Here is a 27,265-nt window from a genome sequence, read left to right as displayed (position 1 = left end):
TTCCTTTTCCTTTTTTTTTTTTTTCCTTTTTTTCCCTGTTTTTCCTCTTGGCCCCAGCTCTGAATGGGCAACCATTCAGCCACCCATCTTTGGTCCATCTGTCCATCCACCATGTCAGCAGGTCCAGCCCCCAGCGCCTGGTCACATGACTGTCTCCCACTCTTCCTGTAGCAGGGCGGGTGGCTGCTCAGGCCCAGAGCCCTCCTCGTCCAGGCCTGAGCAGGAGCCATTGAGGAACCCATCGTCCTTGGGAGCAGCCACGGCAGGTGGTGTGGTCTCGAGGGTCTCCAGGGCTGGGGCCCCTGGCTTGGCATGGCCAGGCAGCTGAGGGTGGCCATTGGTGGTGGCAGTGGGCAGTAGGCGGGGGCTGAGGGGCAGGCCCAGTCCCACACGGGGGCCGACGTTGGTCACACTTGTGTGGGACACCATGGGGCCATAGCTATAGCTGCTGCTCCCGCTGCGTGCCTTGCGCTTGAAGTCCAGTGCCAGTGTCCAGCGGCTCCAAGATTTCTTGATCTCAGCTTGTACCTTGGGGCAGTAGGGGTGAGGCAGTCAGGTGTGTCTCCCAACCCCAGCGATGCCCCATCCCTGCCCCTGGACACCCAGCACGGAATGAAAACGGGAATGGGGGCTCCTGGGAAACTCCAAGGCCAAGTGAAATCCCATCCTCACAACAGGGTGCTTGGTTGTAGGCAACTGACACACCCAGAATCTACATCGCATCCTCAGAGCAGGGTGCTTGGTTGCAGGCAACTGACACACCCAGAATCTACAAGGTTCAGATTGCCCCAAAGGTGGCTGAGTCTTCCAATCTGGGTCAGAGAATTCAACCATGAGGCTGGGAAGGCACTTGGCTATGCCAAGTGTCTGGTGACCGAAGAGTCCCCAGATCCTAGCACATCCTGAGCCTGCATCATCTGGAAAGACTTCTCTGCTTTCAGCATGTCCTCAGGGGTGTTCTTGGAGGAACAAAGAAGTAACGGGGTGGAAGAATGGAGAAATGAGCCTGAGGAAGCCTCTGGGGTATCTGCCCCACCCTGCCCTGCACCAACACTGTCTCCTGCTTACCTCGCCATTGCAGAAACAGTATATGATGGCGACAAAAAATCCCTGTGAAGAGGGGTGTCTGGAATCAGGGCCTGTCCCCGGAACCCTTCCCACCCTCAGCCAGGCCAGGGCCAGCATTGCGCACCTGGAAGGAGTTGAAGAGCATCTCATAGTGCATCTGGACTTGCCAGAGCGTCCCTGAGACCTCGGTGTATGGTGTGGCCATGAAGACGATGTAGTGGACGCCAAAGAGGGGCATGAGCACCAGCGTGGATTTGAGCAGCTTCCTGGGCCAGCAGGGCAGGTAGGTCAGGGCCAAGCTACTTCCCCTTCAGCAAGCATCGTGCCACCCCCCACCCTGCCAGCCCCAGGCTCCGGAAGCTCAAAGGGACCCAGGGCTCAAGTCACCACAGGAGAACAACCCAGTTCACCTGCATGGCTGCCATCCCGGCCAAGTGCTAATAGGGCCCCTTGGTTCTCAGCGGTGTCCCGGAGCGGACTTCAAATGACAGTCCTCCTGTCCCTGGGCCCTTCGCACCTGTGGAGCCCTCAGCTGGCAAGCACTCCCCTCCAAGGTCGAACCTCACTATCCCACAGTCCACTCCTCAGGTTTCAGTTGAGCTGCAGCCTTCCTGGGGCCACCTACCGCCTACCTGTTCCTCAGACTCCCTGCAACCAACTCTTTGAGGAGAGGTTCAAGTTTGTCCCACCCTCACAGACTCCAACTCTAGTGCAGGGCCTCATACAAGTGGGCAGGCTGGCTTTGGGGTGCCCCTAGGGCCTCCCATCACTGCTGGGCAGGCCAGGTGGGTGAGGACAGCCAGGGAGTCAGACGCTGGGTCCTTTCCCTTGCCCCAGGCTCGTTCATGGGGCCACTGTCTTTCCCGGGGTACATGGTACTGGGACTCAGGGACCCCTGAGGAGCCAGGGCATGGCAGGCAGGGTGGGCTCACCGGTACTGCTGCCGCGTGTCACACCGGCCAGCGTTGGTCTCCCGCAGCTTGGTGGCGAGCACCCGGACGATATTGATGAAGAGGATGAAGTTGAGCTGTGGGAGTGAGAGGGCTGCGTCTGGAGGCTGCACCCTAGCGGGGCGGGGCAAGGCCTGGCAGCCACGGCCATAGGTTCTGCTCTGTCACTGCGTCTCTGGGTGGCTCCTTGGGCCCTTGGTTTTCCTTTCTGGGCTGGAGTATGGATCAGCTGGTCCTCTGGCCTCTGTGGCTCTGACACTGGGGTCCAGGGAAGCCTCCTAGGTCCCTGTCAGGGGCTGGTTCCGGGGGGCCCAGGCACACATCCCACCCTCCCCTGTGGCCAGCAGCCCACCCGTGCTTACCACAATGGAGGCCAGGATGGGCACCTGGATGATCCACTTTTTGTTCCCGGAGCTCAAGTCCCAGCACCTGGGGGAGGTTGAGGCATTAGCTCCCACCCCTCCTGTTCCCATCCTAAGACTGCCCACAGAGTCCCAGATTTGGTTTGGTGACATTAGCTGTTGAGGACACAGGGCAGGGGGGTTGGGTGTGGCGAGGCCTCAGGCCACCCTCACAGGCATCTTTGTAACTAGCCTCCTGTGACCCTGAGGGTGCTCCTGGCTCGAGGCTAGACTGAGAACTCCTGAGGCTGGGCCATTTGAGGCCCTCTCACATGCTTCCTGGAAGAAAAGGGACCCAGGGGTGCTTCTTGCCTGGGCCCCTTCTCCACCTGGACCTACCCGGTGTTGGCCAGGGTAGCTCTGACACTGACCCACACAGCCACGAAGACAGCGGGCAGACCTGTGGGCACAGAGGGGGACAGTGTGCGGGGCTGTGGCTACTGTCCACAAGGTCATCCCCCCTCATCCTTGATGACCCCCAGCTTACCCCACCATTGCCCTGAGCCCCTGACCCTGGGCACTTGGGCCACTTGGTGACAGAGCCACACTCTGCCATGTAGTGCCCTAACAGCCTCCCCTTGGGGCTACAGCCCTCAAAACCCAGCTCAGCCTCTGCCCCCATCTTGGCTCCATATGCACATACATGGGGTACAAGGTATAATATAATAATAAGGTATCACTAACTGATCCATGCCCTGTCCATTTCCTCTGCAGAGGGCACTGCTTTGGACTTGCAGCTCCCATGGGGAGAGAGCCTATTTTCCGCATTTTTTTTTTTTTTTTTTTGCCCCAGTATAGCACTCCCACAACCTGGTTTGAAAGGTCCCAGCCCTCATGGATGACTGGATGGGGTGAGAGGTTTTTGTCCCAAGCAGAGGCCACAGGGAAGCCTCGGTGTGTCGGTATGTCCTGGCCTGTGCCAGCTCAAGGGGCACATGGCATCTTTGGGTGAGCTGTGCCTCTGGGAAGGGAGCCCCAGGTCCTCCCCGACTGCACACCACCAAGTTGACTCTAGGCCTGGTCCACCCTTGGAGGGATAGGGTATGACCTGGATTTAGGGTAAGAAAAGAGCTGTGACATTCCTGTGCCCCAGGATCCTACACACTCCCAATCTGCATGTTGCCAGCCCACTAGGACACTTCCTAGCCCCAGAGCCTGCATCAGTTCCTGGGACCAGGCTCAGGTCTCCCCATCTGTGGGGCTTGTCACGGTGAGGTCAGGGTCAGGATGTATGTCGAGGGTCAGGCAGGTGGTGGCTGTTGACCTGCAGGCCTCTGGGTGCTGACTGCGGAGAGGGCTCCAGCCACCCGGCCCACCCCTCTGCAGTCTGGCCAGTTGTCCCGGAGCCCAGCCAAGCTCTGCAGCTGCCAACAATAATGGACAATTATCGGTAACTGGATCCCAGAGCCTGTAGGGGGTTGGGAGGAGTGCACGGCTCCAGCAACCCATTCTGCAGAGAGGCTGTGAAGCCCAGGTGATGCTGAGGTGCTGGGCCCACGGCTCTGGGCCATGGACCCCGCAGGCCTGCTGAGGCTGGCAATGGTGTGGGCAGATCCCAGTTCCAGCCCCAGGCTGACCTCTGACCCAGTATCCTACTCTGATCCTGAGTTGAATCTTGGCCTGATGGTCTCTCCTTCCCCTGTCCTGGGCCGAGCCTCAATTCAGGTGAATCTAACCCAGGTGAACCTGATCCCTGGCCAAGCCCTGCTGTTCCAAGCCTGGAATGGGGTCAGGATCACAGAAGGGCGGCAGGCCTCTCTCCTGCTGTTCCACTTGGGGCGGGATGTGCTGTGTGGGCGCCTCCCCCCAGGGGCTGCCCTCTCCCTGTCGCCCATGATTCCACCCCTGTTGGCGCCTCACTACCCGCTGTGCCCGCGTACCCCAGCCGAAGACTGTGAAGCCCCACAGGTACTTCTTCTCTGAGAAGAAGGCCATGAAGATGAGGCTGTGCAGGTACAGCCCCTCCACCAGAATCCAGTAGTAGTTGGTGGCCAGGAAGTAAAGGAAGAAGGTCACGGCCACCCTGCAGCCCGCCTAAGAGACCAGCTGGTGTTAGAGGGCAGGGCCTGCCTCCCGGAAGTCAGGGCTGGGCTGGGGGGCTGGGGCGGCGGGAGGGGACAAGTGGTGCAGGCCAAACAGTCCAGGAAGGGGCAGGCTCCGCTTGGGGGCTCTCTCAGTGGGGTGTGGTGTCGGGCAGGAGGCAAAGTGAAGAGGTAGAGTGGCTGGGGGGGTACTGGGTTGAGGCAGGAGCCTTGATGGCAGCACGGGGCGTGTGGGACCCTGAGCCCTTGGCAGCAGGGTTGGTGGCAGAGCTGAGGGTTGCGAGGGACCCTGTGAAACAGGTTTCAGTGGCTGAAGCTAGTGGGGCTGGCAGGAGGCAGGCAGGGCGAGGGCTGGGCTGGAGGGGGGCAGCGCGGGACCCCAAGAGGCCAGAGGCCAGTGGCGGCACTGGGAGCGGGCTGGCGGAGGGGCACTCACGTAGCCGGCAGTGGCGGTGGCAGGCGGCGGGGGCGCCTGGGCGATGGCGCGCAGCTCCTCCTCAGTGAGGCGCTCAGCCTCATCGAGCGTGGCGCCAGAGTAGAGCACCGCGTCCTTGACGAAGATGCTCACGGCGCGCAGCATGAAGGACAGGAACAAGTGCATGTGGATGTAGTTGCGCGTGCAGTGCAGCCGCCTGCGGGGCGCGCGACATCACCGTGGGTGGGGGCACGGGGACGCATGGCAGGTGGGCATGGGCAGGAAGCTGGGCTGTGTGCGGTAGGTAGGGACAGCCGCTGGGGGTGATGGGTGCAGGGAAGGGGTTGCATCAGACCTCGGCCACCACCCCCTCCTCCACCATGTCCCGAGGCCTCTCGCCCCGCCCACCTAAAGTAGGCCAGGATGAGCACAGCTACTGTGAGGGACGCCAGGGACACGGAGTAGCCCACGGTGTAGATCATGCCCAGGCGGTCAAACACCTCCTGTGCGGGGGGGAGACACAGTCAGATCCCTGGGACCCAGGGTTAGCATCAGGGTAAGAGCAAGAGGCCAGGGTAAGGTTGCTGGAGGAGTCAAGGTTAGGAATCAGGGCTGGGTCAGGGGTCACCCGTGGGGTGGGAGTGAATTGATCCCGGTCACACTGGGGAGGAGAAAGGCTCGCACCCGTTCACGAGTCTCATTGGTGAGAAATTTGACACACTCGCTGTAGTTGGCCCACGTCCTGTTGTGCCCAGGCACCAGCTCCCAGCTGCCATTGCGGTCACAGCGTCGGTAGGCATGGCCTGCAGGTCCATGGGAGGTCAGGGCAGGCAGGGAGGTCTGGAGGCACCGAACCCCTAGCTCCAAGTCTCAGCCTCCCTCTGATCCCCACCCCTTCCAGCAGGCCTCACCTTTGTGATTGAAGTCATAAATGTAGTCTGGACAGGGCACAGCCACCACCTCACCTGGTGCCCCCAGCGGCCAGCACAGAATGTGGTCCCATTCAGGCAGGCAGGGCCGCCCTGTGCCCAGAGACAGATAGGGTAGGGGATACCAAGGGAGAGTCAAGGCCATGGTTAGTGACCCAGAAGGATGAATACATCAGTGTGTTTTTTTTTTTTTTAGATGGAGTTTCGCTCTTGTTGCTCAGGCTGGAGAGCAATGGCGTGATCTCGGCTCACTGCAACCTCCGCCTCCTGGGTTCAAGCAATTCTCCTGCCTCAGCCTCCCGAGTAGCTGGGATTACAGGCATGCGCCACCATGCCTGGCTAATTTTGTGTTTTTAGTAGAAATGGGGTTTCTCCATCTTGGTCAGGCTAGTCTCAAACTCCTGACCTCAGGTGATCCATCCACCTGGGCCTCCCAAAGTGCTGGGATTACAGGTGTGAGCCACTGTGCCTGGCCCATCAGTGGTTGTTGGTTCCTGCAGGGACAGGTGTGCCCCAGGCAGAAAAATTCAGGCTTTGGAGCATTCTGGAGAAAATATATTTCTGTGCCCTGCACCCAGCTGGCCTCATAGAATTTACTATGGCCTCTGGGATACAGGTACTGGCACTGGCCCCATTTTCCAGATGGGCTGACAGAGGCCAAGAGAGGTAGGCAAGTTGCTGAGGTCATACAACACAGGGCCCTGTCCTCTTCAAGTACTCAACCCCAGGCCAGGCCTCTCGCCTTTCTCTCTGCTCTTGGAACCACTTTCCAGGTGTCCTTGAAGAAGACCAAGTACCCAGACTAACTCTCCCTCAGCTGGGAGGCTCCCTGTGTGCCCCTTCCCCTGGGACCATGGACAGGAGGCAGGAGGTCTGGTTTTTAGTGCCAGCTGGACTCCAAGTTGCTGCTGACCTCACGCAGGTGTTCCCGGTCTTTCTATTTCCATTTCCTCATTGGGAAGTTGGGATTAACCACATCGGTCCACGCTTCTACCACCACCCAATGCCTGCCCTGAGTACCTGCTGTGAGACTCCCACGGCCACTGCTGGGGGAGATATGATTCCCCAAATCTCAGTGCTAATGGTGGGATTCAAAGTAGGGTGGCATCCCACTTTGGAGACCCAGCCTCACTGCAGGGAGGCTAAGTGATCTTGGAAGTTCCCCAGCCTCTGGATCTTCCACATTCCACTCCCAGCTTACAGCCCCCTTCTCTCTCTCTCTAGGGCTCCAACCACAGGACTCTCCAGCCACCCTGGAAGGCTGCCTCAATGGCTGGACCCGCCCTGGCTTGGTGAAAGGCTCTCTGTCCTGGGCGCCATATTCCCAGCCCCACCCAGCCAGGCCCACAATTCCCTCTGGTCCCCAGGGAGCCACAGGGTGACCACAGCGTCCCAGATGTGGCCCGTCTGGAATCTGCTGCCCACCCGGCCGGTTCAAACTGGCCCTGTGGCCAAAGCCTGGGCTCTGTGTCTACCTCTCCTCATCTGCTTCCCTCCCTTCTCTTCTCCCCGACTTGTCCCACTGCCTCTGGCCCCACCCTCTGCCACTGCCCTCCTCTCCTGCTCTATTTCTGTGGCCTTCCCCACTATGTGTCCCCGTGTACCTCCTCTGACACACTGAGCCCTAGGCTTCCGTGTGTGCCTCCTGGTCCCCTCTGTCTCTATGACTGTCTCTCCCTGCGTTTCTGTTGATCTCTGTCTCCATGCCTCTCCCTGTCTTTCTCTATGTGCCATTCTCTCTCTGTCTTTGTGTATCTCTCCCTGCCTCTCTGTCCCCCAGGGTTCTCTGTCATCTCTCTCTCCATGGATGGGGCCGTAACCCTGGGTCCACTCTTGGCGTGGTGCTGGCAAGTTCTCTGTTCATCTCTCTCTGAGGCCTGAGCCATTCAGCTCCCCTTCCTTCCCACTAGACTCTGTCTTTTCCCAGCCCCTTGCCTTTTACTTTCTATAAGAGCCAAGAAGCATGTGCTCACATGACAGGGACAGTGCAATGGGGGTGGGCGGATCCAAGCCCATGCCAGCTGGATGCATGGAAGCAGACATACCTCGGTACCTGCTGCCAGTGGGTGCCTCCTTGTCCTCCTCAGACTCGGGGTAGAGCTTCCCAGATGGCTTATCTTTCCTGGGCTTCCCTGATGTGGACGTAGATGTCCATCCCTTGTCTGATTCCATTATGTTGGCTGGAGAAACCAGGGTGGTAATGATGGCTGTCAGCTGTGCTACAACAGGAGACCCGGGGTACTCTTCAGCCTCAGACTCCCCCTTTGTACAATGGGGGGGTTGTCTCCTGCCCTGCTGACACCCAGGCTGTTGGGAGATCTGAGACGATGGGTGAGGAGGTGTTTAACAAAGTGTAAAGTGCTTGCCAGGTGAAGTAATAAGAGGAGGTGGAGACTGTCCCCCAGGGTTGGAATGTGAGTGCAGGATCAACTAGTGGGGTGAGCACTAAACCTGGGCAAGACAGAACAGAGGCGGTATCCTCCCACCCAGGAGTCTGGAGTGGGGGCCAAGGCCACGCAGCAGTGAAGGCCCCACCAGGGGGCGCACACTGAAAGCAGACAGAGTGGGTGGAGATGTCAATGGACAGGTTACATGGCGAAAATGAAGTCTGGCCTGAGTGCTGTGCAGGTAAAGAAGCTGGTGGTGAGAAGACAAGAGCAAGGTGGTACAGTCAAGAGTGGACAGAGAAGGCCACCCCATCCCCTGCCCTGGACCCTCAAGTATGTGGTTCACAGCTTCCACAGTGGCCCTGGAGATGCCTCATCTGAGATGGAGCCTGGCCTCTCTTCTCATTGGAGAGATGCTGGAGGTCATTTTTTTTTTTTTTTTTTGGACAAGGTCTCTCTCTGTCACCCAGCCTGGAGTGCAGTGACATGATCACGAATTACTGCAGCCTCAAACTCCTGTGCTCAAGTGATCCTCCCATCTCAGCCTCCCCTATAGCTGGGACTACAGGTGTGCACCACCACACCTGGCTAATTTTTAATTTTTTTTTTTAGAGATGGGATCTCACTATGTTGCCCAGGCTGGAGAGGTCTTTCTTCCTAGCCATAAAGTCTTCCTCATTTTCTGACTTGTATTCCTTCAGCCACCGCCCAAGCTAGGCCCCACTGGCCCTCACATGTCGGGTCTGTGGCAATGATGGGAAGCTGAGTCCAGGCAGCCTGGACTGGGATGAGAATGACTGTGCTCATTTTCCTGCCTCCACCCTTGGGCCTCAGTGTGGGGATGTGGGTAGCAGGATCCGGTAGAGCAGGAAGAGAGAGGCTCCATGGTAGATGGTGAGGGGCAAAGAGAGGCTCCCTCCAGGCTTTCACAACCAAGAAGAGGGGCTGGGTTCAGGACCCAGAGTGAGGAGGCCCACCTGACCCCCCAGATCTCGATGTGACTGGGAGCCACTGTTGGGGCTAGCATCGGTGGGGCTGTGACTGCAGAGACCATGTGAGTCTCTGTGAATGTGAGCAAAATCTGTGTGCCACAGAGTGTGTGTGTCATTGTGTGCTTGTGTTCTAGGCGTGCACCAGCCTCAAACCCTGCAGAACCCTAAGGGCTTGTCAGGGGAGGAAGCTGCACCTCTCCTTCAGTCAGTTGGGGTCTGGGCCTTTTCAGTTGATGAGATTAACCCGACAGCCATCAGTTTGAGCGTTGGTGGTGGGCAACACAGGGACCTGAGCTCAAGACTTAGGACAAGCCAAGGATGCCCGAGCCTGCTGACTCCACTCTTGCACCACACACCCCACTTCAGTCCTCACTTCGGCCTGGCCCCCTTTACCTGAGTCCACCCCCACAGAGAGCCTTCACCTGGCTCTGTATCCTGGGTCCCCCCCTCGACTGGCCCCTCCCTCACCTGGCCTCATCCCCAGACCCTCTTCCTTTGACCCCCACCTGGCCTCTGCAGGACCTCCTTGAGCCGTTTTTCACACTGGGCCTGAGCACGGTGCAGCAGGAAGATCTGTTCCTCTTTAGTCATGACGTCATCTGCATCCACCTGCCAAGCCGAAGGTCAGACCACAGGCAGGACTTTCTGGCGCAGCAGCAGGTCCCAGAGACATCCCAATTTCCCAGAGGGATTACCCCCTTTCAAAAGGCCCTGACTCTAGAGGGAAGGTGGGGTTTCCCCTGAGTGTGGAGAATCTGCTCTATGGAGCTCGCACCTTACAGATGGGAAGCTGTGGCTCTGACGGGTAGGGCCTGCCTGATCGAAGGGAAAAAGGGTGGGGGGCTGTCTCCTGCCTGCCCGCCAGTAACCCTGTAGGCTGCAGTCACTGATATTCTCTGTCCAGTCCTTTCCCCAGGGGTACATGGGACTGGAATGGAATGTCCCAGGATGGATCCACATAGGATCCCGGCTGCCTGCTGGGGACGTGAGTCGGGGGCGAGGGGTGGATAAGGAGTGGTGAACTCTGGGGAGACAAACCCAGCCTGGAGTCCTTCAAGTACTGGCACCCTGGGGGGCCTTGGGAGTCACCAGTTTCCATCTGGGCCCAGCTCCCCAGTCAATGCTGTCCCCAATGAATGGTGAGTGCCTCAATGCCTCCCCTCCTTACAATCCCGAGAGAGAGAGAGAGAGAGAGAGAGAGAGAGAGAGAGAGAGAGAGAGAGAGAGAGAAAGGATAGAGGAACTGCTGGCACGCGGCCTGGGTTCGGCTGGGCACTCTGGTGCTGGCTGTGGGTGGGAGTCCCTCTCATTCCACTGCTTATCTGGGAGCTCCCTCCATCCAAGCCGACTCCGGAGTTCTGATGACACTCAGGCCCTCACTCCTGCTATTCTCTGCCTGGAATGTCCTTTCCCTTCCCTCCAGCCTGCACACCCTGGGCCCTGGCTGTCACCCACAGGGACTCACTGGCCTCATTATAAGAAAGGAAATGAAATATGCGGGTGGAGGCTCACCCCTGAGCAGGTGGCTGCTGAGGGGGTCTGAGCCTCTGTCCTCTGACTTAGGAGAAAAGGAGTTGGGGTAAAGGCAGCATCCCGCCCCGGGAACAGCTTGGTGTGCCCAGCCCAGCCACTCCCGTGAGTGTGACCCGCAGAGGTTAAGGCGGTCTCTGATACCTCCCCAGGGCGGAGCTGTGAAGCCCTCAGCCCCATCCCTCTTAATTCAGGGCCGTGTTTCCTCCGACCCCTGGGCAGGGGTATGTCCCCTGAGATGACCCCCTCCACCCCTCTCCCAAAAGGCTACGTCTCTTCAGCTCCGGGGCAGAGCCACATCCTTCAGACGCGCTGTGGCGGGGCCGGGGCCCTGCAGTTTGAGCGTGGCTGTGCAGGGCGGGAGGACCCAGAGGAGGCAGGGGAGGAAGGAGGCGGGTCGGAGATGAGGCGGGCCAGGTCAGGGAGCCTGGCTGCAGGGAGAAGTTAATTGACCGCGTCTCTTGGCGGCAGCAGCGATGGCTTCCAGAGCCAAGGAGTCTCCAATTGGCTCCGCCGGCCTCGGGTTCTGCTGGTTCCACTTAGCGGAGCCGCGTGCGCGTCCCTCCGCGTGCGCGCGCGAGTGGCGGCGCATCCCCTGAGTGGCCGGCGCGTGCACTTGTGTGTGCCCGTCCGTGTGCGTTCTCACGTGGAGACTGTCCAGCACGTCAGTGTGGGGCGCAAGCCGGATGTGTTTGTGAGCTTGCACGTGCACATGTATTTCTGGGCATAGGGCGGCGTGTGCGTGTCTGTGAGTGAGGCGGCAGCTCCCTTAGCCTTTGAGTCTGTGGGTGGCCCGTGCTTCTGGTGTCTCTGGGGGCTGAGGTGGACCCTGAGATCTCAGCTGGACCACTGCTGTGGACCTCAGGAAGGGCTGGAACAGATCCCCACGTGTTGGCGGCTGGCCTAAGCTCCTCTATCCTAGTCCCTTTGCTTCCACAGCTATGGCTGAGCCGGCTGGGGTAGAGGTAGACAGAATGACTGGATGGTTTAAGGGAGAACAACTTGGACTTGCCAGGATCCAGGGGCCTCCAAGACTAACCTGAAGCTCTCCCTGTGCCTCTTACATGGGGGATCCATGCTGCTGAGGGGGCTGATTCCTGCTCACCCCACTCCATTTACAGCACCCATTCACTACCATTTCCATCGTTGCTACTAGTACCTCCATCAATAACCATCATTACTGTCACTAACACCAACACCAGCATCACCAGTCCCTCCCAGTATACTACCACCACCACCACTGGCATCACCATTACCACCATGAGCACTACTGTAACCATCAATATAACCACCATCACCACTATCCGCACCATCACCACTGGTACATCACTAGCACCACTGCCACCACCTCCAGCATCACCAAGGCAACATTAGCACCATCACCAATACTACCACCTGTCCAATAACTACCATCTACACTGCCTCTGCCATCTTGTTGTCTTACCCCCTCCCCACTATCCTCCTCCTTCTGCCACCTCCACCCCTCTCAAGACAAACCCATTGTGCTGTATTTTCTTTAGCTGATGGAGAGCTCTGGAGTGACTGATGGAGGCTCCCACCCATCCCTAGACACTTGCTGACTCACCAGGCCTCCCAACAGACAGACCAGCCTACTGATATGACTGGGGGTCACCCCTGATGGCCTAGACTACAGGCAGGTAGTCATGGCTTGAAAACTGCATGGCCATTTGGCAGACTGACCGCTGAAACCTGACCAACACACCCCTCACTGGCTCAAGGAATTGGCTCAGCCTCTACCTCCTGCTGTTGGCTTTACCTTCTCCATGGCCAGGAGGAGGCACACCCCTTTGTCTGGAGTTGGGATGTTCAGGAGAGGAAAAGATACGTGCTTCTAGCACGCATGGCTCCCACACTCCATTCATCCATAGGAGTGGTGGCCCCACCTCTGGCCTCCCTGAACTTCAGGACCTATTTCTCTGTTAGCACAGTCATTGCAACAAGAATAACTCATGTTAAAGTTAAGGAAGCACTTTCCCAAGAGGAGGAGGACAACCCCACACCAAGTGCACTACCCCTCCAAACCTTAGCTCACAGCTCCATGCCTGGAACGCCCCCACTCCTGTTCACTCCTCTCTCCAGCTGTGCCCTCCTCTTCAAGGAGATTCTGCCACCAGCCCCAGAGTGTGAATCCCACCTTCACCCCTGACTGGCTTCGTGTCTGAGAAAGTTGCTTAACCGGTGTGCCTCAGTTTTCCTGTAAAATCAGGGTTAATAATAGGGCTGTTGTTGGCCGGGTACGATGGCTCACACCTGTAATCCCAGCACTTTGGGAGGCCAAACCAGGCGGATCACCTGAGGTCAGGAGTTTGAGATGAGCCTGACCAACATGGAGAAAGCTCGTCTCTACTGAAAAATACAAAATTAGCCAGGCGTGGTGGTGCATGCCTGTAATCCCACCTTCTCGGGAGGTTGAGGCAGCAGAATCGCTCAAACCCGGGAGGTGGAGGTTCTGGTGAGCCAAGATTGTGCCACTGCACGCCAGCTTGGGCAACAAGAGTGAAATTCCGTCTCAAAAAAAAACAAAGGCTGTTGTGAAGATTAAATGAAGCACTTCACAACAAGCCTGTGCAGGGGTGAAGCTCAGGAAAAGCTGGTTGCTATTGTTGATACTGTGAGCAGCAGCAGCAGCAAGTCACACCCCTGCCATGTGCACCCCTGCTGCCTGGTGACATGGGTGCTCCCAGCCAGGCCAGGGACTGGGGGAGATTATCTCATCCCCATGGTGAGGGGCAGATGGGAGATGGAGCCCCAGGGAGGACTGAGGGCAGGGACCACAGGAGGACCTGCCAGATAAAGTGTTCCTGGCAAGCTTTTGGGATGGACGGATATCCCAATGGCTCCTTGCATTTCTGAAACCACTCTGGACTTACATTAGGATTCCAGGTTACTGCCAGAGCCCCCACGCTTGAGCTTAGGAGGAAAAAGGACCTTCTCCTCTGCCTCTGCCCTGGCTGAGGAGGCCTTATCTCCTGGGGATGAAGGGGAAATGCTGACAGCTGTAACTCGTCTCAGCCTGGCATGCCCCCTTGTCTGCTACTCCCTTCTCCCCGCCCCTCCCACCCTCTCCCCCTTGAAGAGTTCCTGTCTTGGCCCAGCGCCAGGGTGCAGAGGACTTAGGCTTGCATCCCCTTAGATCCAGCGGATCTGCACATCTTGGGACTCAGGGGTAAGGACTGAGGGACTGGGGCTGGGCTGTGGCCAGGGGTTACTTAGTTCATACCACCACTTATGGGCTACCCAGCCCTATACCAGGTGTCCCATATCCCCCCAACACTCTTCCTATGGTCCTGATGAGGGCTGACTTGACTCCCCCAACCCAGCCATCGCAGTACTTGGCTCCAGTACCCACCACTGTAGCACATCCTCCCCATGCTCAGCAAGGAGCTTTAAAATGCATGCCTCCTGTACCTTCTACCACATCCCCATCTTACAGACAGGGACACTGAGGCCAAGAGTCACAGAAAGAGGAGGGCCAGGGATGGAGCTAAGATCTGCTTGACACTGAAGCAGCAGCCCTGGAAGAAGGGAAAGAGAGGAGGAAATGCCCAGCCACACGGGCACCCTGGCGCTAGCCACGGTAGCATCTTTCCACAATCCTGGATTTTAGCTGCTGCATTAAACAAGTCTCCCTTTGCAGACCTCCTAGGGCAGCCTCCCCAAAGCCGATTCAGGAGCGGAGGTGGGTAGACATAAAGGTGACGGTGATGCCGGTGATGGCAGCTTGTCCCCAGCTGTAACTGGGTAGAGGACAATTGGGCTCTGGTGTTGGGAACGAGGCCGCTGATGCCTCCAGCACAGCCAGAAGGAGAAAACCCTGGCTAACAGGAGACCCCTTCGTGACCTCCTGGCCTTCCTACAGCCCTCCTCCAGGTTCTACTACTGGGACCCATGCTGGCACCCCTGGATGTCTCCTGTGCCAGCTGGCTGGGACTGCTCCCCCACCCCTGCTGCCCTCTCTCTGTCCGGCTGGCCTGAGCAGGCTCCTCGTCCTGCCCCACCACCGCTGACAAGTGCTGACTTTTCCTCCCCTTCGCCAGGCCTTCCTGAACAGGCTGCCTGTGTTTGGGGCTGGGAGGGGCTGGGGGGGAAGAGGCACTATGACGCCTCTCATCCCAGCCAGCCAGCGTGGCCGCCTTCGGGGCAGGCAGTGGGATGGAGCCTGGGATAGCGGAGTTGGCTGCTAGGACCTGGTGGATCTTCACAAGCAGCCCCTACCTGGGCTGAGGAATCAAGGCCCAGAAGAACAGTATGGCCTAATCTAAGCCATCGCCTGCTCAGCAGAATGGGATCCCACTAGGTCTCACCTCAGGCATAAGACTGGCCCCAGAGTTGGGGCTTTTAAGGGTTTGAAGGTCTCTGATGTTTCTGCAAACCTGAGCAAAACTTTGCGCCCTTCTCCGTCACACTATATTTTGCAGACAATTTCAGAGGTCTGCAAAACCCTCGCCCCACCTTTTCTTTTTCCTGAGGACTCTCCTTCTGAAATAGCTGCCTTCCTGATGTGGTGGCTGGACCAGGGAGTGTCCCCAGAAGGCCCACAACAGGAATCTGGGGGAGGCTACTTGACGCCTCATTAAAACATTCCGAAGAAAACCCAAGTTCCTGGGAGGGCTTGGCCCCCCCTCCTACTGCTCTGTCCATAAGCCCTTTCAAGAGCTGAGGTGAATGTGTTTAAGGGCAGGTGATATAAAAAGCTTCAACAAATCAATACGAAAAAGACAAATAACCCATAGCACGATGGTTAATGGCCCTGAGCAAGCTCTCACTGTAAAGCCCAGAAGTCACTGGTAATCAGCAAATTAAAATGACAAGAGACACCATTTTTCACCTATCAAAGCAAAGGTGAAACACAAAGAATCCTCCTAACATCCTATGAGACAGTGGGCATGGGGAGAGAGGCCCTCCTGGTTGGTCTTGGTGTTGTATAAGTATAAAGCAGCACAAGCCTTTCAGAGGGCTATTTGGCCATGCTATTAAAATAAAAAATGTGTGTATTCTCAGACCCAGCAATGACAAAATCTAGAAATATCCTACTAGGAAATAGTCACATGGGGACACCAGAGGGCATTTCAAGGAGCTTCCCTGCCACCATCTGGAATCACGCACACATAGACATACACACAAAATATGCAGAAATGATCTAAATGTACATTCCTATGGACTACTTAATGAGTCCCAGGTTTTGGAATACTATGTAGCATTAAACAAAAATTCATGTTTACTGAAATGAAGATCTCTAAGACACACCTTTATGTCAAAATATGTATGTGGCAGAGCCCTATCTAGAAACCGATGCCATTTATTTAAAAACAACCAACCAGACAAATAGACAATAATGAAACTATCTACTTGATATGTTCACAAAGAGGTACCATTTGGAAACACACAGAAAGAGGAAGGAGAACGCCCCTCTACCCAAACCGCTAAAAATGGTTTTCCCTAGAAGGGAACTGGGGCTTGGGAGTGATCAAGGAGGGCTTCTGTTTAATTTTTATTGATTGACTCTTTTTTTCTTTTCAGAGACAGGGGCCCACTCTGTCACTCAGGCTGGAGTGAAGTGGCGTGATCACAGCTCATTACAGCCTTGAACTTCTGGGCTCAAGCAATTCTCCCTCCTCAGCTTCTCAAGTAGCTGGGATTACAGACTTGTTTGACTCTTTTATAAGAACATATTCATATATCAGTTGTGAAGTTAAAAATAACAAAAGGATTTCTTTTCTTTTTTTTTTTTTTTTAACAGAGTCTCACTCTGTTGCCCAGGCTGGAGTGCAGTGGCGTGATCTCAGCTCACTGCAATCTCTGTCTCCTGGGTTCAAGCGATTCTCCTGCCTCAGCCTCCCAAGAAGCTGGGATGACAGGCATGTACCACCACGCCTGCCTAATTTTTGTATTCTTAGTAGAGATGGGGTTTCACCATGTTGGCCAGGCTGGTCTCGAACTCCTGACCTCAGGTGATCCGCCTGCCTCGGCCTCCCAAAGTGTTAGGATTACACACGTGAGCCACTGCACCCGGTCATTATTTAATTTTTAAAAAAGAAAGAAAAAGAGAAAACCCAGAGTGAGACATGAGGATCTCCTGCCAGCAGCAAATCTCATGCTGCTTTGGAGGAAGGAATTCAGTGCAAAGGTCTAAAGATCTGGATTCAAATCCTGCTGTGCCACAGACTCACTGTGTGACTCTCAGGGCCCTTTCCCATAGAAATCACTGGGTGAATGGATGAAATGAGAAGAAGATCTGTGACAGTTTCTAGCTCAGAATCTGGGGACAGCCACTGTTCTGTACATGTTGGTTTCTTCCTGTCTTTAAAAGCAAGCAACCGGCCAGGCGTGGTGGCTCACGCCTGTAATCCGAGCACTTTGGGAGGCTGAGGCGGGCGGATCATGAGGTCAGGAGATCGAGACTATCCTGGCTAACACGGTGAAACCCCGTCTCTACTAAAAATACAAAAACAGCTGGGCGTGGTGGTAGGCGCCTGTAATCCCAGCTACTTAGGAGACTGAGGCAGGAGAATGGCATGAACCCGGGAGGCAGAGCTTGCAGTGAGCCAAGATTGCACCACTGCACTCCAGCCTGGGCCACAGAGCAAGACTCCGTCTCAACAACAACAACAAAAAAAGCAAGCAACATGGCCAAGCTGCCCCCGGAGCAGGCTGGAAAAGGTCCCACACACTCCCAGCCTGTGAGTCCACACCACAGTCTCTTGTGAGTCCTACCCAGGGGTCACATCTTCACATTCAAGGCCTGCCCCATGCTGAGCTCCAGCTTCTCTTGTTGCAGTTTCTCCTCCACATGTGTACATGCATCCTTAGGAGGACGCATCCTCAAGGACAAGAGTGACACTTTGCCTCCTACTCACAATCTGTGGGTCCATCCCTTCCTCCAAACTCCACCCTCCCAGACCCTCAGGCTCCCAGGTAACTATTTCCTGTACGGCAGAAGATGGACCAGCTGAGTCTGGCCACAACCAGTGTCCCCCCGATGGAATGCTCTTTGGCCCCCAAATGTGAGGTCACTGGAGATGTGAGCCTGGTCTTGGGACCAGCTGGGCAGATAGCATACAGGTTTTGTGACTGGCCATGAGGTAAGGCTGGTGGGCTTGAGGGGCATAGGTGCAGATCTAAAGGGGTGCAGTAGCCCTTTGGGCTCAGGAGAGGGAGCTGGGAGGCTGCCAGCTTCTTGCTGGCCCCAGATGAGTCCAGGGGGCCCATAGGATATTGGATGGGTGAGTAGGCTGCCCCCGCCCTTCAGTCCCAATCTTCTGGCCCCAAAGCCAGGGAGTGGCCAGTGAACTCACATGCGCCAACAAGGTCCTGGGCAGACTAAGCACTGGCATCTCTCCTTCTACCCTCAGACATGGGCCAGGGTGAAGCCAGGAAGATTCTCTGCATATATCCCAGCTTCCCTGGAGAGCGGTGGGGCTCTGGGTACCCATACTCCATACACACATAGAGGTACAGGGCTTGGCACTGGGTTGGCATGAGATAAATAACGGTCTTGTGGTTGTGTGATTCGGACCAGTTAAAAATGGGGACAATGACCTTCCTCCAAGGGTGATTGGAAGGATTAGACTAGCTAATGTATGTGAATTGCTTACAACAATGGCAAGGAGAAAGCCCTACAGAAGCATTTATGAAATACACATATGAAAACAATAGGCCCGGGTGCACAGGAGCTCACAAAGGCACACACAAACACACACAACTGCGCCTGCAAGTCATGCACCCACAGCTTCAGACACTGAAGCTCACCGTGAACTCACACGGGGACTCAGACACTCACAATCACACAGACCCAGATGAACACTATGCCCAGAGTCCCACAGAGCCCTGCTCTGACACATAGACTTACTCTCAGGACACCCACACCCATCACCCTGTCTACCCCTCAGACCATCACACACCAAACTCTGGCGGGGGTGGTGGTGGCTCTATCCCCTGGCATTTGTCAGTACTTGGAGTGTCTCTGCAGAGGGTGTTGAGCTCTTCTGAACCTCAGTTTCCCCATCCACAACACCTTGTATGGGGCTGTCTTTGGTGGGGAGCCTTTGCTGGGGCCAGAATTGTGAGGGTGTAGGCACAGGTAAGTGGGAAGTGCTGAGGACCACAAAGAAAGGGAGAGCCTCTGATGATGGGATTCTCAGGCAGATGTTTCTTCCAGGCCCTCTTTTTTAGAGATGGGGCAACTGAGGCATGGAGAAGGACAGCCCAGGCTTACACAGGCATCACGCAAAGGTGGAGGAATTCCAGGCTCCTGGGAACCGCCTGGAGCTCTGCCCTGTGTAGGGAGCTGCTGCTGGTTAGGAGGAGGAGGCTACCTGACTGCCGCACTCTCTAGCAGGCAGATGCCCCCACTGGGGAGCAGGGAGAAGGGGCTTTGAAGTTAGGCGCACAGGCAGACAGCCTCCTCAGGAACTGGCTGGTCCCAGGGGATGGGGTTGCTGTGGAATAGGACTGAGGGTCTGAGACAGCCCCCTTCCGAGAAAGTGGCCCCCAGACCCTGACCCGGAAGGAGGAGGTGCTGCCCACTCTGCATCTCCAGCTCTCTGCCTTTGCCTGTCTCTCCCTATTTTTCTTTGCTGTTCTTGGTCTGTCCACCCCTCTAGCTGGGGGGAATCTCTCCTCCCCACCCGGCTTTGTCTCTGTCTCTCCTCTCCCTCTAGCCTTCCCAACCATTCCGCTTTTAGGTCCCCACTCTCAGGGAGTGACAGTCTTCCCAGGGGTCTCCTCACTTCTCCACAGGGTATGCTGTGCTTCTCCTACAGGGGTGCACTGTGAGGTCAGTCTCTCCTTTAGGGACCTCCATCGCTCCTCCATGCCACACCACACCCACCTCCTTGGAGAAACAGCTTCTACCCTGGGTGAAGCCAGACATGTGTGCATGTGTGTGTGTGAGGGCTGGAGGGGCCCCCTAAATCCTACCCCCTGCCTGGATGATTCTGACCTCAGACCTACATTCCCCGTGTCCGGGACTGCAACAAAACTTGCAGAAAACAGAGGTCCCCAAAGCAAAGTCTGTGGGAGTACATAGCAGGGCCAAATCTGCTGGGTCACATTGTCATCTTCCAGGGAGAAACAGCCATGGTGCTCACAGAAGCAGAGGATGGGGAAACCTCAACCACAAATTTCCAGATTTGGGACCCCAAACGAGGCTTCAGAAATAGGGAGGCTTCAGGCAGCTGGAACCCACAGTCCAGACATCCCAGAGACAGCAGGCACCCAGGATCCTGGATCAGAGGGGACTCTCACTTAAAGTTCTAACTACTAGGGGAACTCAAGACTGCGTGCCTTAGACCTATCCCGCGGAACCCAGGGTAAGCCCGCAGCCTGTCCCGGAGTGTTGGCGGCGGGGGACTCACCAGCGCGTACGCGGAGCTGAGCACGGGGCAGCAGAGCAGGAGCGCCAGGCCGGGTGCGATCCGGGCGGTCCCCATCGCCACCGCCTAGGGCCGCGTCCCTCGGGGCAGCCGCCGCCGCCGGCCCTGGTGGTGGTAGGGGGTGCAGAGCTGCGTCAGGCCGGCCGCCCCGCCCACGCCCCGGCCTAGGGGACCCCGGCGTCCCGGCGGCCCGAGGCCCCGGGGCCCGGCGCGGGGCCCATGCGCTGAGGGCGGGCGAGCGAGCGAGCGAGCAGCCCAAAGGAGGGAGGGAGGGAGGGACAGGAGGGAGGGAGGGAGAACCGGAGGCCGGGCGGGCGGCGGGCGGGCGGCGGGCGGGCGCCGAGCGCTGCGGAGCGGCCCGTCTGCCTCGGAGCGGAGAAATCACATCCATATGGCCGGGCCCCCCGCCCCCGGCCCGCCCCCCGCCCCCCTCCCGCGCCGCCTTTTCTTTCTTTTTTTTTTCTTTTGGGGAAATGGGAGCTGTGGCTTCGCCCCACGCCCAGTTGGGGGAGGGGCGGGGGAGGGGTCGGGGTCGCGGTCTGCGGGGGGCGCGCAGGACTGTTATTTTTAGCTCCGCGGCTTTCGCCCGTAGGGAGTCAGGGCCGGGCAGGGGGCGCGTTCTGAGTCGCGCGGGCCGTGCAGCTAGGGGATGCGATCCCAACTTTGCAGCCACACTGAGCCCTTCGGTGTTCCGGCCGCCAGCCCCCGGCCGCTCGGCCTTCTGAGACCCCAGCCCCTCAGCAGTGGCAGTCGCCTCCCGCACCCCTTCCCCATCCTCGGCCCGAGCCCCGCTTGCGCCTGTGCGGCTCGAGCGCGCCAGCGGCCCCGACGCTCTGTCTGTCTGCCTGTCTGTCAGTCCGTCTCTAGCTCCCCCGGCCTTGGCCTCAGTTCTTCCAGCGGCCCCAAGCTCCGTTTCGGTCACTCCCTCGCTCCCTCCCTCCCCTTTTTCTCTCTACGAAAACATTTGCAAGTTTCCAAAAAAGCCACCGAGCCGAGCGGCGCGGGGCTGGCGACTCCCCCGGGTTCCGAGGAGGCGCCGCCGACTGACACCGAGACAGAGCAGCCTGGCTGCTCCGGCCAGGCCCGGAGTCGCTCCTCCCCGACTCCGGCCACTTCCCCTCGGCGCGGGTCCCCAGCCCCGACTTACTCCGAGCGCGCCGCCGCGGCCCCCGCCTTGCCATGGATGTCGGGGCCCCCCCGACAGCCTCCCCAAGCCAGCGCCCCGTCCGCGGCCCCGGGGGGACTTCATGGAGCTCTCGGGATAACCCCCCACTGGCCGGCCTAGCCTCCAGCGCCCCCCGCCCGGCCGCCGCTCGGAGCCACCGCCCGCAGCGCGCGTCCCTCGCCTCGGCGTCTGCTGCTCCCCTCCCCCCAGGTCGGGCGCCTCTTCCCTCCCCCGCGCCCTCCCAGGCCTCTCCGCCCCCACCCCCTCCGAGGCCGACGACGCGGGAGTGTGGAGAGGCCGAGAGGAGCCCGCCGCCCCCCGCCCCGGGACATTGCGCTAGAGGCCGAGGCCCGGGGTCTTACAGCGGCGGGATGTGAGTGCTGGGGAAACGGGGCGGGGGCAGCTGTGACATCGAGACCGGAGCAGGGAACCCGGGACGCCGTCGCCGCTTCATTCGCTTTTGGAAAGCACGGGCTTTCCCCCCGCCCCCTGCCCCCCGATCATCCGGTCCCCGCTGGCGAATAGAGACCCTCAGCGGAGAAGCAAGCCCTCTTTCTTCATGGGCAAATCCCCTGGGGAGGCTGCCCGCTACCCCCGCGCGCCCCCGGCCGCGACGCTGTCAGTCTACTGGGCTCCAGTTCGGGCTGGGTCGGGGTCCTTGGGGAGGCCGCTCGGCTGCCAGGCCCGAGCCCGGCTTGGCTGCTGCCGCCCTCTCCCACTTCCAGCCCCACCCTCGCCTCGTCCCCTACCCTCAGTCCCAACCCAGGCCTGTCGTTCCGCTCGGCCCTAGGCCAGCCCCGACCCCTGTCCGGGTCTGCAGCCACACATCCTGCTCCATCCCTGCCCAGCGTCTCTTCGGGTCCAGGTCTCCGAGTCTCGACCCATTCAGCTGCTGGCCGGGCCTCTCCAGCTCGCCCGGCTCCAACCCCGGCGACTTGAGGCTGCCAGACCTGGGGCTCAATCCAGACACCCACTCTCAGGCTTCACCTCCCTCCCCCGTCCCCACCCCCACTCCCAAAAGCTATCAGCCGGTTCATATCCGCTTGGGACCCTCGACCTCGGGGAAGGCAAGGAGGAGTCCGCGGGGGTTGGGGCTGAACGGGGCGGGATTTCTGTGCTTGGCTGGGGAGGGCACGCTGGAGCTCTAAGAGGAGGGGACCTTCGACCCCAAACCTACCACCTCCCGGTACCAGGTGGGGAAACCGAGGCGGGGGGAGGGGCTGGGGATGCCTGGAGAGGAGGGCTTTAAGGATGGCGGAGGAAGCGAATGTATGAGGCCCTAGGAAATGAGTCTGGGCTAAGCAGCAGCCTGTGCTTGCCCGCTTACCAGTTGTGTGTCCTGGACACTACCACTCTTCGGCTGTCTGGACCTGTTTCCTCATCTGCAAAATGGAGAGGTTGGCCAGCTGATTCAAGTGCAATGTTAACTTTACTGTTTAGTTTCCACGAGGGTGGGCGTCCTGGCCCATGGGCTCCAGGGGCTCTCCCAACTCAGTCTGTGGGTATTGAGCTCTTCAGAGCCGGCAAACCTGTCCTCTAACCCTCAGTGCGAATCTGCCAAGCCCAAGCCCTAAGGCCTAGGATCCAGCTGCAGTCACCCTTCTGCTGGCTCAAGCCCATCCAGCTTCCAGACTGCACTCCCAGGTGCATTCCCCTCGTATTCTTCTTTATTCTTCTTTCTTCCTCCTCCTCCTCCTTCTTCTTCCTCTTCTTTCTTCTTCTTCCTTCTCCTCCTCCTCCCTCTTCTTCCTCTCTTCCTCTTCTTTCTTGCTCTTTCTTCCTCTTCTTTCTTCCTCTTCTTTCTCTCTCTCTCTTTCTTTCTTTCTTTTTCTTTCTTCTTCTTTCCTCCTCCTCCTCCTCCTCATCATCATTCTTCTTCTTCTTCCTTCTTCCTTCTTTCTTCAACAAAGTCTCACTTTGTCATCCAGGCTAGAGTCCAGTGGCATGATCTTTGCTCACTGCAACCTCCGCTTCCCAGGTTCAAGTGATTCTCCCAAGTAGCTGGGACTACAGGTGTGCACCACCAGCCTGGCTAATTTTTGCATTTCTTGGTAGAGACGGGATTTCACCGTGTTGGCCAGGCTGGTCACGAACCCCTGACTTCAAGTGATCCACCTGCCTCAGCCTCCCAAAGTGCTGGGATTACAGGTGTGAGCCACTAGCCCTGGCCCTCCCCATGCATTTCTATGGCTGCCTCCCTTCTCTGTGCCCACTGCCCTCATTTCTTGTTCTGGTGTTCAAGGGCAGTGCTATCTGAGACAGTTTCCTCCAAAAATGACTCTCCCTGACAGGAACTGTCTGCTAGACTGCTGGCCTTCTTCACACATCCACTCTCCTGCTTTTGTCCTTGCTGCGTCCTCTGCCAGGATCATACTCCTCTGCCTGGTGTAAAGGACACTTCCCTCCCTCCTTGTGTGCCCACATCCTCCATTACGGGGGAGGGAGGTTGTGATTTCAGGGCTGCCTCCTATGGTACGTAGGCTCCTTGGGACAGAGGCCCAGGTGCCAGAATGGGCACCTAAAGAACACTTGTGGTTCTTCGGTGTTATATTTTAATGGTCTCAGCTTTATTATGCCTGTGTTTCTTTTCTTTTTTGAGACAGGGCTGTTGCCCAGGCTGGAGTGCAGTGGTGTGATCTTAGCTGACTGCAACCTCCACCTCCCAGGTTCAAGCAATTCTTTGGCCTCAGCCTCCCGAGTAGCTGGCATTACAGTTGTGCACCACCACACCTGGCTAATTTTTGCAACTTTAGTGGAGATGGGCTTTCTACATGTTGGCCAGGCTGGTTTCAAACTCCTGGCCTCAAGTGATCTACCTGCCTCGGCCTCCCAAAGTGTTGAGATTACAGGCGTGAGCCACCACAGCCAGCATTTTTTTTTTTTTCCAGACAGGATCTTGCTCTGTCACCCAGGCTGGAGTACAGTGGCACAGTCACGGCTCACAGCAGCCTGGATCTCCTGGGCTCAAGCAATCCTCCCACCTCCGCCTCTCACGTAGCTGGGACCACAGGCATGAGCCACCACACCTGGGTAATTAAAATTTTTTTTTTTTTGGTAGAGATGAGGTCTCACTTTGTTGCCTAGGCTGGTCTCCAACTCTTGGACTCAAGCAGTCCTCCTGCCTCAGCCTCCCAAAGTGCTGGGATTACAGGCATGAACCACCGCGCCTGGCCTATGCCTCTGTTTCTGTGTCTCTAAGTTTTATGGTTCTGTGACCACTGATCTCCCAGCCTGCTTTCCCCCTTGGTGATGAGAAAAGAACATTAATGGAGGGATTGGAAGGACTGAGAGATAAAACTAGAGGCTGAGGGAGGAGATCTTTTCAGATCTGACACCAGGGAAAACTTGAGATTTGGAAACATACTATTTGTACTTGGGAGGACCAGAGTGGGCTGTGGAGAGGGCTGCAGAGAGGAATCTTTGATGGGTGCTGGGCCTCTTAAGGGCATTCCCCTTGCCATAACTCATGTGCCTCACCCCATAGTCCCCTGCTGGACATTCCACAGCTGTGGGTGGGGCCACAGATCCTCTCTCTCACCCTCAGGCCTCTGGTTAAAGTGCCACCGTGGGGTGGGGGTGTCACACATTAACTGGTAGCACCCAAGCACCTGGCAGAGTCAGCTTGCCCTTTTTGACAAGCAGGCCCCAGGGGCCTGGTTAGTCAGTTTCTGGTTAGTATCAGGTCAGTGTTAGTTTCACTGGAGTTTGAAAAGGCCTGGCTGGGGGTGGGGAGTAGGAGTGAGTCCCTGTCTCTAATCCCCAGGCTGGGGCCTAGGAGGAGGAGCTAGGGTGGTCACTGGATCTCAGAACTGCAGTAGGGGCTGGACTCTGGCCCCACCCCTGCTGGTGTGGCAGCCCCAGTCTGACAGGCCTCTGCTGCAGCCATCCCACTGTGAGTAGGGCTCTGGCCAAGGTACACAGACCCTGGGGCCAGGGTGGGCATCAGACACCAACAAGCAAGGCAGAGGCTCAGCTCTCTGAGCAATGCAGCCTGGTTCCCTCCCTCAGAAAACCCCTTGCCCAGACCAGGGATTCTCTGGGACTAATGGCTCACATCTATTTCTGAGTCCTTATATTCCCCCACTGCTTCATCCCAACACTAGCCCCAAAGTCAGCCTGCATCCAAGCTTAGCCCTGATCCCAGACTAAGCTCTGTCTCCATGATGAGCCCCAACCTCAGGCTGAGTTCTTATCCCAATCTGATTTCTAGCCCCTGGCTGAACTCTGACCCCAAGCTGTGCCTCCACCCAGACCTCTCTCAGCTTCCAGTCCCCTCTGGAAGCTTTTTGAGGCAAGAGGCCAGTAGGGGAGGGGATGGCCAGGCCATAAGTGAAGCGAGGTGCCACTTTTACAGCCATTTCGGCTGCTCATAAACACCCCCTGACACCCGGCTGAGTCGCTGGAGGCTCCCATGGCAGCTGGCTGGGCAGCCCCCTCCCCTTGCAGCAGAAGCATGGCTGCCTGGCTTTCTTGCCTCTCAGGAAGATGAAGGGAGGGACGATGGGGGCACCTGGGGCCAGCAGGCTCTGTCCCAGCCAGGGAGCACTCCCAAAGAGCTAGAGGTATGGGCTTTCTGTCCCTGCTGGCCTCATGGTTACAAGCCCCCTGCTGTCGTAACACCAGGTCCACAGATGTGTCTCCATGCAGGCATGTCTTGTCTGCCCCACAGCACGGCCCAGGTACTTACACACTCAGCCCCAGGGAAACCACAGACTTGGACCTCCCAGCTGTGCTCAGGCCCCCAGGCTCCCCTGGCCCCCGCTCACCTGGAGCCCGCGGGCCTTCCAAGTCAGGCCTACAACTGCAGAGCAGACTCAAGTTGGCCACGGGGAGGCCATGGATAGTCCCTGAGCAGCTTCTGTGGCTCAGGCCTAAGCAAGGATAGCGCTGCTGAGGACAGGAAAAGGCCTGAGTCAGAGCTTCCACTTGAAAAGAAAAATTAATTATTTTTTACCAAGCCCTACACTGGCCCAGGACTTTGTCCCAGACCCCTAGTCAGGAGTAGGAGGCAACAGAGACAGATCCAAGCGTGCCAGTGTTCAGATGCCCTGGGTTGGGCCCTCCTCTCAGCCCCCATGGGTCTGCCTGCCAGGTAACCGGGCCCACTCAGGCTGCCAGACATGTGTGTGCCTCAGTAGTCCCCCCCTTGCCCTGCCACGCCTCTCTCTTAGTCTCTGTGTCCCTGTCTGACCCTCTGGTCCTTGCCACATCTCAGGAATATCAGGCCACCATGAGGTATGAACACAGCCCCTACTAGTGACTTCACTCAAGTTTAAGGCACCCAGAGAAATCAGAGGGGGCTGGAGGTGGTTCTTGCCTGTGTCACAGGCAGGAAAACTGAGGCCCAAGAAGGCCTGATCTGCCAGCACCGGGTACCCAGTGGCTCCTAGACGGAAGAGATTGGGGCGGGGGCGTCATTCCACTCCAGCCCGTGTCCTGACCCCTATAGCCCCACAGTCACCCCATATATGACTCCTTGCCCACTGGAATGTGGGCTCCTGGTGAGGAGTCAGCCAGGAAGCCCTCTCTATCTGCCTCCCAGGCCCTTCCAGGCCCAGGGTCTGCTTAAGCCGTCACAGGTCACAAAGGCAGGGGGCTGTGGACAGGATGACCTCTCTGTGGGTCTGTAGAACGAGCTGTGTTCAGAACCAGGGCTGGTTGCTCAGGATGATGATGTGGGCAGACAGGGAGGCAGAGACCCTGCAAGATCCCAGAAGCCTCATCCCCAGCCCTGTGACCCGGCTGGAGGCTGCCCTTCTGCCTGAGCCCAGTCTGAGCTGGTTTGTGTCTGGAAGTCCTAGGCTCAGCCTGATGAGGTATAATGATTCACGTGGCAGCTGCCACTCAGCACATTCCAGCTGTAGCCCCCAGCACCCTGCATGTGAGGCAGCTGGCCCCAACCACCCTCAGCCATTGGGCACGTTCCTAGGGCCCCCCTCCCTGGGTCTTCCAAGCTCCTGGGGAGGGTACCACTCATTAGAGTTTCCAAAG

At 57.7% G+C, this 27,265-nt stretch overlaps 1 protein-coding gene across 6 annotated transcripts; it reads right to left on the bottom strand.

Moving 5' to 3' along the window:
• PTH1R (parathyroid hormone 1 receptor) lies at nt 1-26,163 on the bottom strand. Of its 6 annotated transcripts, none has more exons than XM_030936327.1 (16): nt 26,041-26,163; nt 22,602-22,656; nt 20,092-20,214; nt 9,691-9,793; nt 7,851-7,985; nt 5,788-5,898; nt 5,561-5,679; nt 5,285-5,379; nt 4,898-5,093; nt 4,300-4,453; nt 2,759-2,819; nt 2,381-2,447; nt 2,001-2,095; nt 1,193-1,334; nt 1,069-1,110; nt 1-528 (listed from the first exon to the last, which is right to left on the bottom strand). In XM_030936327.1, the coding sequence occupies exons 3-16, from the start codon at nt 20,164-20,166 to the stop codon at nt 142-144; spliced, it is 1,782 nt and encodes a 593-aa protein (XP_030792187.1). In that variant the 5' UTR covers nt 20,167-20,214; nt 22,602-22,656; nt 26,041-26,163; the 3' UTR covers nt 1-141. The 6 variants fall into 6 exon arrangements, with proteins under 6 accessions (XP_030792187.1, XP_030792175.1, XP_030792181.1 ...); XM_030936315.1 differs by having other exon boundaries at nt 7,851-8,024; nt 26,041-26,126; XM_030936321.1 differs by lacking the exon at nt 26,041-26,163 and having other exon boundaries at nt 7,851-8,024; nt 22,602-22,989.
• Between the last annotated feature and the right edge of the window lie 1,102 nt (nt 26,164-27,265).

This window comes from Rhinopithecus roxellana, chromosome 1, assembly GCF_007565055.1.
Source record: "Rhinopithecus roxellana isolate Shanxi Qingling chromosome 1, ASM756505v1, whole genome shotgun sequence".
In the NCBI taxonomy this organism is placed as follows: domain Eukaryota; kingdom Metazoa; phylum Chordata; class Mammalia; order Primates; family Cercopithecidae; genus Rhinopithecus; species Rhinopithecus roxellana.
The sequence above is the reverse complement of the archived record's forward strand: the minus strand, read 5'-3'. Positions and strand labels throughout refer to the sequence as shown.